This window comes from Anomaloglossus baeobatrachus, chromosome 12, assembly GCF_048569485.1.
Source record: "Anomaloglossus baeobatrachus isolate aAnoBae1 chromosome 12, aAnoBae1.hap1, whole genome shotgun sequence".
Lineage (NCBI taxonomy): Eukaryota > Metazoa > Chordata > Amphibia > Anura > Aromobatidae > Anomaloglossus > Anomaloglossus baeobatrachus.
Window position 1 is genome coordinate 102,774,139 of NC_134364.1, and position 13,508 is coordinate 102,787,646.

At 44.1% G+C, this 13,508-nt stretch overlaps 1 protein-coding gene across 1 annotated transcript; it reads right to left on the bottom strand.

The window, feature by feature from the left end:
- Window positions 1–537: 537 nt before the first annotated feature.
- On the bottom strand, window positions 538–5,566 carry MCL1 (MCL1 apoptosis regulator, BCL2 family member). The gene is made up of 3 exons (XM_075331010.1): window positions 5,073–5,566; window positions 2,292–2,539; window positions 538–1,509 (listed from the first exon to the last, which is right to left on the bottom strand). The coding sequence occupies exons 1-3, from the start codon at window positions 5,488–5,490 to the stop codon at window positions 1,393–1,395; spliced, it is 783 nt and encodes a 260-aa protein (XP_075187125.1). The 5' UTR covers window positions 5,491–5,566; the 3' UTR covers window positions 538–1,392.
- Window positions 5,567–13,508: the final 7,942 nt, after the last annotated feature.

Consider the following 13,508-nt stretch of genomic DNA (forward strand, 5'->3'; position numbering starts at 1 on the left):
AAATGTCCCTCCTGCCAGCACAAACTGCACCTCTAATTCGCCAAGTCAGCAAACATCCACACAGTACAGGCAGCCGCTCATTTCACCGCTTCATCCAACTACCTGCAGGATATTTCCATCCTCCCCTACCGGAAAGTCAGGTTTTAAAGAAAAGCATAAACAGGGTAGCGGAAACTTGTGACTAAAAATCGAGAGAAAAATAGGCACGAAACAAATGAGACCTTTTGGTTTCTTTAACGGGATTCTAAAATCTGTACTTTGTTTCTCCATACTTTATAACTTTAACTCAGAAAATCTATACGATTGATTCAGAACAGTTGAGTGAAAGGAGAACAAGGAAGAACAACCAATTTTCACTTCCCCCCTCATTCTTGTTCCAAGGCTTCCTTGTCACTTTCAAGTGCGGCAAGACCCCAAATTTTTCCAATATGGTTTTCTACATCAAACCCAAATTCATTTGACATTGAAATGGGTCAACTACACATTAAAAATAAGCTTTAATACAAGATTTCACACAATAAAGAAAATAGACAGACATACTGAAAATACTTTTTTTATTCCTTAATGTAAACGAAAAAGGTAGCACCGAGCATGGCGTAAAATACGGTTGAACATCAATGTCAAACAGGTGCATTCCGTGCGACCAAACAAAACAAAGGGTTAACGCAACCCAAAAAAGGGGGACTATTTTAATTAATACAAAGAAAATAACAAAAAGGTTAAACTGAGATTTGTTTAGGTTAAAGTTAAGGAGGTTTCAATAGGTTTTCGAGAAGTATTTGACTTAAGATTAGTCAACATTCAGACAAGAACTCAAAAGTGCTTTCCGCCCAACGCCCGTGGGCTCCTGCCTTCTCAATTTCGGCCATTAAAGATGTTTTTTGTGCTTTTTTTGTTTTTGTACACTGCTCTATTATACATTTGTACAACATTTACAAAGAAAAAAAAATATATGTATATATTTACATTTATTTCGAGGGGCAAGGTTAGAATAAGAATTGAGAACTGGGTCTGGACACGACTACGGGCGCCAGTTTGGAACTTTATACACTTCTGAGTGGACCATTTTTTTTTTCATTTAAACACAAAATTTTCACACTTTGTGAAAATATATTAATTTATTTGTAGGAAAATAAAGATTTTAAACAATTTACATATTGTTTAACAAAAAAGAAAAAAAAAAAAGCCACGTACACCTTATCTTCCTCGTAACATGGGCAAGCCCAAGCTTCCTGGCCCTCTGTTGCTGAACTTGAACGGTGGGGAGAGGGCCTGTTTTTGTTTTATTTTTCCCCAAACTGACTACAAAGTCGAGTCAAGGAAAAAGTTGGCAATTTTACGTAACATTAAAATCACCAGAAGTTCTTAAAATGATGAAGGAAAAGACAACTTTCACCGAATCATGTATGCCAAGCTTGCTCCGAGACCAGCTACACCAGCGAAGGCCATCAATACAGTTCTTAGGCCGCCTTCATAGTCCTCGACATGGAAGAACTCAACACAACCGTCCTGGAAAGAGATAAAAGTGAAGGAAACCTTAATATTGAGCTCAAAAAACAATCATTGGGTCAGTAAAAGAGGACATCAATTGTTTGGGTATGAAGCCCTGAGGACCACGTTCTAATCAAGAACTGTAGATGCTGGTAAGAGGTAGGTCCTCAGGGTTTATGACCAACTTTTGAAGTAAGATCACTTGATTAGAAGTTTGTCCTCAGGGCTCACAACCCAAACAAGTGATCTCTTCCTTCAAAAGTTGGTCATAAACCCTGAGGACCTGCCCCTTACAAGAGTCTACAGCTCTTGATTTTAAAGGTGGCCCTCAGGGCTCAACCCAAACAAGAGATGTAGATGCTGAAACAGAGCCTCAGGGTTCACGACCAACTTTTGAAGGAAGAGATCACTTCTTTGGATTTCGAGCCCTGGAGGATTACTTCCTAAACTCTACAGATTGGCTGGCCCGATGCAACATCCTGACAACTAATCAAAAGTGTTATAGAATCAGGTCCTCAGGGTTCACGACTAGACTACCAAGGTGGCTGGTGAATTTTCAGCTTTAGAGGAGCAATTTGAGAGGGTTTTCCCATATTTGGCAAATCTAAAATCTTATGATCAATGCCCCACCCCTTGGACTCCTAAGTTAGGAGTCCTGGTATAAAGATCACAACGCAATGTTTTTTTTCTTGACCAGGGCAAGTCAAAATTATGGGCCTATAAACTTTGACCAATCATGGCTCTTCTAGAAGGAAACTTTTTGGAAAAGTCTTAGAAGAACCCAAAAATCAATGACTCACCCAGCCATTGTGCGCCAATATCCATTCTCTTTTTTGGGACATGAGATAGTCGGTGAAATTGTCGGCAAGTGTATCGATGCTGTTTTCTAGGTGTAGGCTTTTAAGGTGTTTTGCAACGAAGGCCCCGAAGCTTATCAGGGTGACAATCCGGCCCCAGTTCGTTATTCCATCACTGAAGACCATGGATGGGACTTCGGAAAGTTTCTGGATGTCTTCAGGATGTTGTATAGACAACTTCTGCAACATGCCTGGAGGGGAGAAAGAAGCCAGGTGAGTAACAGGTTTGGGTTTCTTTTTGTAGGTTTTAGTGTAGAACAGAGACTCAGGCTACAAAGCCCCCAGACCAGATGGAGATACTCGAAAGCAGACAAACCAGAAGAGGCTGACAACTACAAAGCCATAACTAGGAGATGCTTCATCTATAGGGCTTTCAGAGGTCCACAACAAGACCTGGTCTGCGCAAAGAACACCAACCTCAACATATTAACATCATCCAAGTATCCAAATTCCTTGATTCACAAAAGGTGACAAATATTTTTTCCAAAACAAAAAAAAAAAACAAAAAAAAAAAACACAACCATCTCTGCCAGCAAGGTATCAGCATGCTTTAATAGACCTCAGCCTTGAAGCCTTCAGAATTGGGAATGCAGCTCTGGGACAGTTTTTTTTCCCCCTCTCATCACTGTGCACAAGAGATGTAGGGATGAAATATAAACTAAGTACACTGGTAGGAGGGAAAAATAAACTAGATAAAAATCTAGAATTTTCTTTTTTTGCAAGCAACACTCCAAAGAAGGAAAATAAATAAATAAATAAATAAATATATTTATATATTTCTAGTATATAGTAAGTCTAATTTGTCTGTACTTTTATATACAACTAGAATTTTCTTTACAATATGTGAAATTTTTAATTAACTTTCTAATTTTTTATAATTTAGAAATAAAAATATAAAAAAAATTAAATTTCTGCTCTCCAAAAAAAACAAAAGTACTTTTCTTGTTTGGTTAAGCTGCAATTTTGGCTGCAGCCTTACTCAAAATAACTTGGCCACACTGCAATACCAGAGTCAGCCTGTGATTAAGGTAGGCGCTGTTTTTTTAAAAAAAAAATAAAATTATATATCCAATTTGGGCACCACTTGATTTATATGTGAGGTCCATGGAGCTTTCCGGAAGGCGGTGGCAGATGCAATGCCCAATTATTAGCAATTTATGGATTTTTTGGTAACGTTCTGAGCCATCTGTGGCGGTGACCAAACAGGATGTAAGCGGAGATGTCGAGTTTCGCTTTTAACGGCTCTGGAAAAATACCAGAAATCAATAGGAATGTGGAGCGTGGGGGGGAGGGGGTAATACATTATTCAGTGGAGTCGCTCATAAATTATACAAGGAATCCAAACAGGATGCAGCTTGCAGAACAGACGGAGGGGGAGGTTACTGGCGGTCAGGGCTGCACCTATGGGGGAATGTTTCGCCGGTCTACAAGAGCACCAGAGGGGGCAAAAGGGCGAAACGTCATGTAAAAAAACCATGGAAAATTCCAGTCAGGCAGGAACCAAGCACTTATCGGACCACATTCCAGCTGCGATAAGCCCTGGTGTCAGACATACAAAAGGTCATAGTGACGGGACCAGGGTTAGACGCCAACCACGGCTTTAATAGGGACTGAAAGTTTAACAATATTTCCTCACTTATCAATATGAATAAAGCTACCAAAATTCAAAAACCATATGATGTACAGTCATTAAATAAAGCTTCCAAAAATACAAAGCATTCAAAAAGATGCAGCTAGTGTCAAAAAATGTCCACATCTAATAAAGCTATAGCATTCAAGACAAAAAAAAAATGGTTTAACCCTTCATTCAATTGTAAGCAGGAGGTGGAGCCGTCATACGTGCAGAGCACCACGTATACATTGCCGTGCACAGTGCAGCGCTGGCAGCCATTACTATATACAATACAACATGCAAAGCAGCAGCCCTACCATACAATATAAATACATTTTTGCACACCCCCATTGTTGCAGTGGACTATACCAACCGCCATAAAGCATAATTGTAAGATTGTACTAAATCTTACCTATAATGGGGGGAGTTTATTGCAATAAAACCCATTTATATTATGGTTACATTAGACCTGCAGCCATAAAAACAAATTGTGGGAGCATACCAAACAGCAGAAAGAAATTTCCAGTTAAAACCCATTCAAACCTATTGCCACCCCCATTTTACAAATTTGGTATAGACCTCCAGCTTGAAGCATAGTTGTGGGAACCTACCAAGTGCAGCACAATAGGGGAGTTTTACAATTAAACATTTTGCACCCCTATTTTGCAAATTTGGATTAGGCCTACAACCATAACGAATTCTAAGCACATACCAAATGCGTGAAAAAAGGGGAGGTTTAACAATTAAAAGCTACACCGATTTCTCAAATACATCCTAAGGTGGGTTACACAGAAAAAAAAAAATGCTTTGCACCCTTTTTAAAAATGGCAAAACAGCCATAGAGCATACCAAAAGCACCCCCCCAACCCCCTTTTCAAAAATGAACCGACAATAAAGAATAGTTGTGCGGAGTATACCAAATCCATAAAAGGAGGGGAGTTTGACGCAATTAAAATGCACTTTGTATCCCCCTTTTTAAACATTGGAATAAACCGGCAGCCACATTACAAAGTTGTGCGGAGCATACCAAATGCAGAAACAGAGGGGGGTTAAGCACATCGTGCACAAAGAGTGTTAAATGTGGTTATAAACATGGCGGCTGCGGGTCTCACCCTGGAAGACGCGCTGGTGCTTCTCGTTGATCTCCGTCCCCACCCTCCGCAGGGTGGGCAGCGCTTTAGGGCTGCCGTTGTCCATTTTCTTGTCCCCGGCCCACTCCCGGTAGTAGCTGTGCAGCAGGCTGCGAGTGTCCATGTACAGGGGGTCGCGGGGGCAGTCGGTGGTCGGTGTGAGCGGGGGGGACGTGGAGCCCCGGGAGTCAGACTGTAAATCCATGTCTTCGTCCTCGTCCAGCTCGGACTGTGAGGACGGTAACGAGCCGCTCGCGTTGTAGCCCCGCCATTCCCCCTTCTCCAGCTCCGGGTACGGCACCACCGCGCCATCCTTGCCCAGCAGACTCCCCCCTCCGGGCGTATACAGGAACGGAATGATGCCTGCGGCCGGCTTCCGAATCATGGCGGGGTTCATCATCTTACAATGGAGTCTGGCCGATTACGACGCCCTAGATCCTTCCTCTACCGACGCCTGTCCGCAATGAGCGACGCTCAGGCCCAGGGAGGACGGAAAAGAGCGGAAACCACGCCCACTGAGCGCGTGAGAGCACTGGAAGCCACGCCCTCCACGCCTTATATGGACGCGGAAGTTCCTTTCGTATGAGGCGGACGTCATAAAACGGAAAGGACAAAAAATCCTCGGAATTTACGGAAACCTGGGGTTGTATAGCGCTCCGTACATACGTGACGTCACGGCCCCTGCAGCATGTGTGACGTCAGGGCAGGAGTTTTCACTTCTTACTGCTAATTGTTAACCGTAATCAGGTATAAACTCCACAAAGAAATAATGGCCCCCTGGATAATACAATCCCCCACATCACCCTAGCAGAGGTCCCAGAGACCACCGACAGGTAGCAGAGGTCCCAGAGACCACCAACAGGTAGCAGAGGTCCTGGAGACCACCGACAGGTAGCAGAGGTCCTGGAGACCACCGACAGCAGAGGTCCTGGAGACCACCGACAGGTAGCAGAGGTCCCGGAGACCACAGGCAGGTAGCAGAGGTCCTGGAGACCGCAGACAGGTAGCAGAGGTCCTGGAGACCGCAGACAGGTAGCAGAGGTCTGGACACCACAGACAGGTAGCAGAGGTCCTGGAGACCACAGACAGGTAGCAGAGGTCCTGGAGACCACAGACAGGTAGCAGATGTCTGGAGACCGCAGACAGGTAGCAGAGGTCTGGAGACCACAGACAGGTAGCAGAGGTCCTGGAGACCACAGACAGGTAGCAGAGGTCCTGGAGACCACCGACAGGTAGCAGAGGTCCCGGAGACCACAGGCAGGTAGCAGAGGTCCTGGAGACCGCAGACAGGTAGCAGAGGTCTGGAGACCACAGACAGGTAGCAGAGGTCCTGGAGACCACAGACAGGTAGCAGAGGTCCTGGAGACCACAGACAGGTAGCAGAGGTCCTGGAGACCACCAACAGGCAGCAGAGGTCCTGGAGACCACCGACAGGTAGCAGAGGTCCTGGAGACCACCGACGGGTAGCAGAGGTACTGGAGACCACCAACAGGCAGCAGAGGTCTGGAGACCACCGACAGGTAGCAGAGGTCCTGGAGACCACAGACAGGTAGCAGAGGTCCTGGAGACCGCCGACAGGTAGCAAAGGTCCTGGAGACCACAGACAGGGAGCAGAGGTCCTGGAGACTGCAGACAGGTAGCAGAGGTGTCGTAAACCGCAGACAGGTAGCAGAGATCCTGGAGACCGCAGACAGGTAGCAGAGGTGCCGTAAACCGCAGACAGGTAGCAGAGATCCTGGAGACCGCAGACAGGTAGCAGAGGTCCTGGAGACCGCAGACAGGTAGCAGAGGTCCCGGAGACCGCAGACAGGTAGCAGAGGTCCTGGAGACCGCAGATAGGTAGCAGAGGTCCTGGAGACCGCAGACAGGTAGCAGAGGTCCTGCAAGACTAGGAATAAGTAGAAGAGGTCCTGGACAACTGCAAAGAGTAACCAGAGGTCATGGAAGATTTGTGCCTATGGGGTATGTATGTTCTGTAATTATGTCTATGGGGTATCTAGGGTCTGTAATTGTGCCTATGGGGTATGTAGGGTCTGTAATTGTGCCTATGCGGTGTGTAGGTTCTGTAATTGTGCCTATGGGTTTATGTTGGTTCAGTAATTGTACCTATGGGGTATGTAGGGACTGTAATTGTGCCTATGGGGTGTGTAGGTTCTGTAATTGTGCCTATGGGGTGTGTAGGTTCTGTAATTGTGTCTATGGGTTTATGTAGGTTCTGTATTTGTGCCTATGGGGTATGTAGGGTCTGTAATTGTGCCTATGGGGTATGTAGGGTCTGTAATTGTGCCTATGGGGTATGTAGGGTCTGTAATTGTGCCTATGGGGTATGTAGGGTCTGTAATTGTGTCTATGGGGTATCTAGGTACTGTAATTGTGTCTATGGGGTATCTAGGTACTGTAATTGTGTCTATGGGGTATGTAGGTACTGTAATTGTGCCTATGGGGTGTGTAGGTTCTGTAATTGTGTCTATGGGTTTATGTAGGTTCTGTATTTGTGCCTATGGGGTATGTAGGGTCTGTAATTGTGCCTATGGGGTATGTAGGGTCTGTATTTGTGCCTATGGGGTATGTAGGGTCTGTAATTGTGCCTATGGGGTATGTAGGGTCTGTAATTGTGCCTATGGGGTATGTAGGGTCTGTAATTGTGCCTATGGGGTATGTAGGGTCTGTAATTGTGTCTATGGGGTATCTAGGTACTGTAATTGTGTCTATGGGGTATGTAGGTACTGTAATTGTGTCTATGGGGTATGTAGGTACTGTAATTGTGTCTATGGGGTATGTAGGGTCTGTAATTGTGCCTATGGGGTATGTAGGGTCTGTAATTGTGTCTATGGGGTATCTAGGTACTGTAATTGTGTCTATGGGGTATGTAGGTACTGTAATTGTGTCTATGGGGTATGTAGGTACTGTAATTGTGTCTATGGGGTATCTAGGTACTGTAATTGTGTCTATGGGGTATGTAGGTACTGTAATTGTGCCTATGGGGTATGTAGGTACTGTAATTGTGCCTATGGGGTATGTAGGTACTGTAATTGTGCCTATGGAGTATGTAGGTACTGTAATTGTGTCTATGGGGTATGTAGGTACTGTAATTGTGCCTATGGGGTATGTAGGTACTGTAATTGTGCCTATGGGGTATGTAGGTACTGTAATTGTGCCTATGGGGTATGTAGGTACTGTAATTGTGTCTATGGGGTGTGTAGGGTCTGTAATTGTGTCTATGGGGTATGTAGGTACTGTAATTGTGCCTATGGGGTATGTAGGTACTGTAATTGTGCCTATGGGGTATGTAGGTACTGTTATTGTGTCTATGGGGTATGTAGGTACTGTAATTGTGCCTATGGGGTATGTAGGTACTGTAATTGTGCCTATGGGGTATGTAGGTACTGTAATTGTGCCTATGGGGTATGTAGGTACTGTAATTGTGCCTATGGGGTATGTAGGGTCTGTAATTGTGCCTATGGGGTATGTAGGTACTGTAATTGTGCCTATGGGGTATGTAGGTACTGTAATTGTGCCTATGGGGTATGTAGGTACTGTAATTGTGCCTATGGGGTATGTAGATACTGTAATTGTGCCTATGGGGTATGTAGGTACTGTAATTGTGCCTATGGGGTATGTAGGTACTGTAATTGTGTCTATGGGGTGTGTAGGGTCTGTAATTGTGTCTATGGGGTATGTAGGTACTGTAATTGTACCTATGGGGTATGTAGGTACTGTAATTGTGCCTATGGGGTATGTAGGTACTGTTATTGTGTCTATGGGGTATGTAGGTACTGTAATTGTGCCTATGGGGTATGTAGGTACTGTAATTGTGCCTATGGGGTATGTAGGTACTGTAATTGTGCCTATGGGGTATGTAGGTACTGTAATTGTGCCTATGGGGTATGAAGGTACTATAATTGTGCCTATGGGGTATGTAGGGTCTGTAATTGTGCCTATGGGGTATGTAGGTACTGTAATTGTGCCTATGGGGTATGTAGGTACTGTAATTGTGCCTATGGGGTATGTAGGTACTGTAATTGTGCCTATGGGGTATGAAGGTACTGTAATTGTGCCTATGGGGTATGTAGGTACTGTAATTGTGCCTATGGGGTATGTAGGGTCTGTAATTGTGCCTATGGGGTATGTAGGTACTGTAATTGTGCCTATGGGGTATGTAGGTACTGTAATTGTGCCTATGGGGTGTGTAGGGTCTGTAATTGTGCCTATGGGGTATGTAGGTACTGTAATTGTGCCTATGGGGTATGTAGGTACTGTAATTGTGCCTATGGGGTATGTAGGTACTGTAATTGTGCCTATGGGGTATGTAGGTACTGTAATTGTGCCTATGGGGTATGTAGGTACTGTAATTGTGCCTATGGGGTATGTAGGTACTGTAATTGTGCCTATGGGGTATGTAGGGTCTGTAATTGTGCCTATGGGGTATGTAGGTACTGTAATTGTGCCTATGGGGTATGTAGGTACTGTAATTGTGCCTATGGGGTGTGTAGGGTCTGTAATTGTGCCTATGGGGTATGTAGGTACTGTAATTGTGCCTATGGGGTATGTAGGTACTGTAATTGTGTCTATGGGGTATCTAAGTACTGTAATTGTGCCTATGGGGTATGTAGGTACTGTAATTGTGCCTATGGGGTATGTAGGTTCTGTAATTGTGCCTATGGGGTATGTAGGTACTGTAATTGTGCCTATGGGGTATGTAGGTACTGTAATTGTGCCTATGGGGTATGTAGGTACTGTAATTGTGCCTATGGGGTATGTAGGTACTGTAATTGTGTCTATGGGGTATGTAGGTACTGTAATTGTGCCTATGGGGTGTGTAGGTACTGTAATTGTGCCTATGGGGTATGTAGGTACTGTAATTGTGTCTATGGGGTATGTAGGTACTGTAATTGTGCCTATGGGGTATGTAGGTACTGTAATTGTGCCTATGGGGTATGTAGGGTCTGTAATTGTGTCTATGGGGTATGTAGGTACTGTAATTGTGTCTATGGGGTGTGTAGAGTCTGTAATTGTGCCTATGGGGTATGTAGGTTCTGTAATTGTGCCTATGGGGTATGTAGGTACTGTAATTGTGCCTATGGGGTATGTAGGTTCTGTAATTGTGCCTATGGGGTATGTAGGTTCTGTAATTGTGCCTATGGGGTATGTAGGTACTGTAATTGTGTCTATGGGGTATGTAGGTACTGTAATTGTGCCTATGGGGTGTGTAGGTACTGTAATTGTGCCTATGGGGTATGTAGGTACTGTAATCGTGTCTATGGGGTATGTAGGTACTGTAATTGTGCCTATGGGGTATGTAGGTACTGTAATTGTGCCTATGGGGTATGTAGGGTCTGTAATTGTGTCTATGGGGTATGAAGGTACTGTAATTGTGTCTATGGGGTATGTAGGTACTGTAATTGTGTCTATGGGGTGTGTAGAGTCTGTAATTGTGCCTATGGGGTATGTAGGTTCTGTAATTGTGCCTATGGGGTATATAGGTACTGTAATTGTGCCTATGGGGTATGTAGGTTCTGTAATTGTGCCTATGGGGTATGTAGGTTCTGTAATTGTGCCTATGGGGTATGTAGGTACTGTAATTGTGCCTATGGGGTATGTAGGGTCTGTAATTGTGTCTATGGGGTATGAAGGTACTGTAATTGTGTCTATGGGGTATGTAGGTACTGTAATTGTGTCTATGGGGTGTGTAGAGTCTGTAATTGTGCCTATGGGGTATGTAGGTACTGTAATTGTGCCTATGGGGTATGTAGGTACTGTAATTGTGCCTATGGGGTGTGTAGGGTCTGTAATTGTGCCTATGGGGTATGTAGGTACTGTAATTGTGCCTATGGGGTATGTAGGTACTGTAATTGTGTCTATGGGGTATCTAAGTACTGTAATTGTGCCTATGGGGTATGTAGGTACTGTAATTGTGCCTATGGGGTATGTAGGTTCTGTAATTGTGCCTATGGGGTATGTAGGTACTGTAATTGTGCCTATGGGGTATGTAGGTACTGTAATTGTGCCTATGGGGTATGTAGGTACTGTAATTGTGCCTATGGGGTATGTAGGTACTGTAATTGTGTCTATGGGGTATGTAGGTACTGTAATTGTGCCTATGGGGTGTGTAGGTACTGTAATTGTGCCTATGGGGTATGTAGGTACTGTAATTGTGTCTATGGGGTATGTAGGTACTGTAATTGTGCCTATGGGGTATGTAGGTACTGTAATTGTGCCTATGGGGTATGTAGGGTCTGTAATTGTGTCTATGGGGTATGTAGGTACTGTAATTGTGTCTATGGGGTGTGTAGAGTCTGTAATTGTGCCTATGGGGTATGTAGGTTCTGTAATTGTGCCTATGGGGTATGTAGGTACTGTAATTGTGCCTATGGGGTATGTAGGTTCTGTAATTGTGCCTATGGGGTATGTAGGTTCTGTAATTGTGCCTATGGGGTATGTAGGTACTGTAATTGTGTCTATGGGGTATGTAGGTACTGTAATTGTGCCTATGGGGTGTGTAGGTACTGTAATTGTGCCTATGGGGTATGTAGGGTCTGTAATTGTGTCTATGGGGTATGTAGGTACTGTAATTGTGTCTATGGGGTGTGTAGAGTCTGTAATTGTGCCTATGGGGTATGTAGGTTCTGTAATTGTGCCTATGGGGTATGTAGGTACTGTAATTGTGCCTATGGGGTATGTAGGTACTGTAATTGTGCCTATGGGGTATGTAGGGTCTGTAATTGTGCCTATGGGGTATGTAGGTACTGTAATTGTGCCTATGGGGTATGTAGGTACTGTAATTGTGCCTATGGGGTATGTAGGTACTGTAATTGTGCCTATGGGGTATGTAGGTACTGTAATTGTGCCTATGGGGTATGTAGGTACTGTAATTGTGCCTATGGGGTATGTAGGTACTGTAATTGTGCCTATGGGGTATGTAGGGTCTGTAATTGTGCCTATGGGGTATGTAGGTACTGTAATTGTGCCTATGGGGTATGTAGGTACTGTAATTGTGCCTATGGGGTGTGTAGGGTCTGTAATTGTGCCTATGGGGTATGTAGGTACTGTAATTGTGCCTATGGGGTATGTAGGTACTGTAATTGTGTCTATGGGGTATCTAAGTACTGTAATTGTGCCTATGGGGTATGTAGGTACTGTAATTGTGCCTATGGGGTATGTAGGTTCTGTAATTGTGCCTATGGGGTATGTAGGTACTGTAATTGTGCCTATGGGGTATGCAGGTACTGTAATTGTGCCTATGGGGTATGTAGGTACTGTAATTGTGCCTATGGGGTATGTAGGTACTGTAATTGTGTCTATGGGGTATGTAGGTACTGTAATTGTGCCTATGGGGTGTGTAGGTACTGTAATTGTGCCTATGGGGTATGTAGGTACTGTAATTGTGTCTATGGGGTATGTAGGTACTGTAATTGTGCCTATGGGGTATGTAGGTACTGTAATTGTGCCTATGGGGTATGTAGGGTCTGTAATTGTGTCTATGGGGTATGTAGGTACTGTAATTGTGTCTATGGGGTGTGTAGAGTCTGTAATTGTGCCTATGGGGTATGTAGGTTCTGTAATTGTGCCTATGGGGTATGTAGGTACTGTAATTGTGCCTATGGGGTATGTAGGTTCTGTAATTGTGCCTATGGGGTATGTAGGTTCTGTAATTGTGCCTATGGGGTATGTAGGTACTGTAATTGTGTCTATGGGGTATGTAGGTACTGTAATTGTGCCTATGGGGTATGTAGGTACTGTAATTGTGCCTATGGGGTATGTAGGTACTGTAATTGTGTCTATGGGGTATGTAGGTACTGTAATTGTGCCTATGGGGTATGTAGGTACTGTAATTGTGCCTATGGGGTATGTAGGGTCTGTAATTGTGTCTATGGGGTATGAAGGTACTGTAATTGTGTCTATGGGGTATGTAGGTACTGTAATTGTGTCTATGGGGTGTGTAGAGTCTGTAATTGTGCCTATGGGGTATGTAGGTTCTGTAATTGTGCCTATGGGGTATATAGGTACTGTAATTGTGCCTATGGGGTATGTAGGTTCTGTAATTGTGCCTATGGGGTATGTAGGTTCTGTAATTGTGCCTATGGGGTATGTAGGTACTGTAATTGTGCCTATGGGGTATGTAGGGTCTGTAATTGTGTCTATGGGGTATGAAGGTACTGTAATTGTGTCTATGGGGTATGTAGGTACTGTAATTGTGTCTATGGGGTGTGTAGAGTCTGTAATTGTGCCTATGGGGTATGTAGGTACTGTAATTGTGCCTATGGGGTATGTAGGTACTGTAATTGTGCCTATGGGGTGTGTAGGGTCTGTAATTGTGCCTATGGGGTATGTAGGTACTGTAATTGTGCCTATGGGGTATGTAGGTACTGTAATTGTGTCTATGGGGTATCTAAGTACTGTAATTGTGCCTATGGGGTA

Coding starts and splice junctions, on each gene's coding strand:
- MCL1 (XM_075331010.1), bottom strand. CDS start 5,490: ATGATGAACCCCGCCATGATTCGGAAGCCGGCCGCAGGCATCATTCCG. Junction 2,540..5,072: donor GCACCAGCGCGTCTTCCAGG/GTGAGACCCGCA, acceptor TCTCCCCTCCAG/GCATGTTGCAGAAGTTGTCT. Junction 1,510..2,291: donor TATTGGCGCACAATGGCTGG/GTGAGTCATTGA, acceptor ATCTCTTTCCAG/GACGGTTGTGTTGAGTTCTT.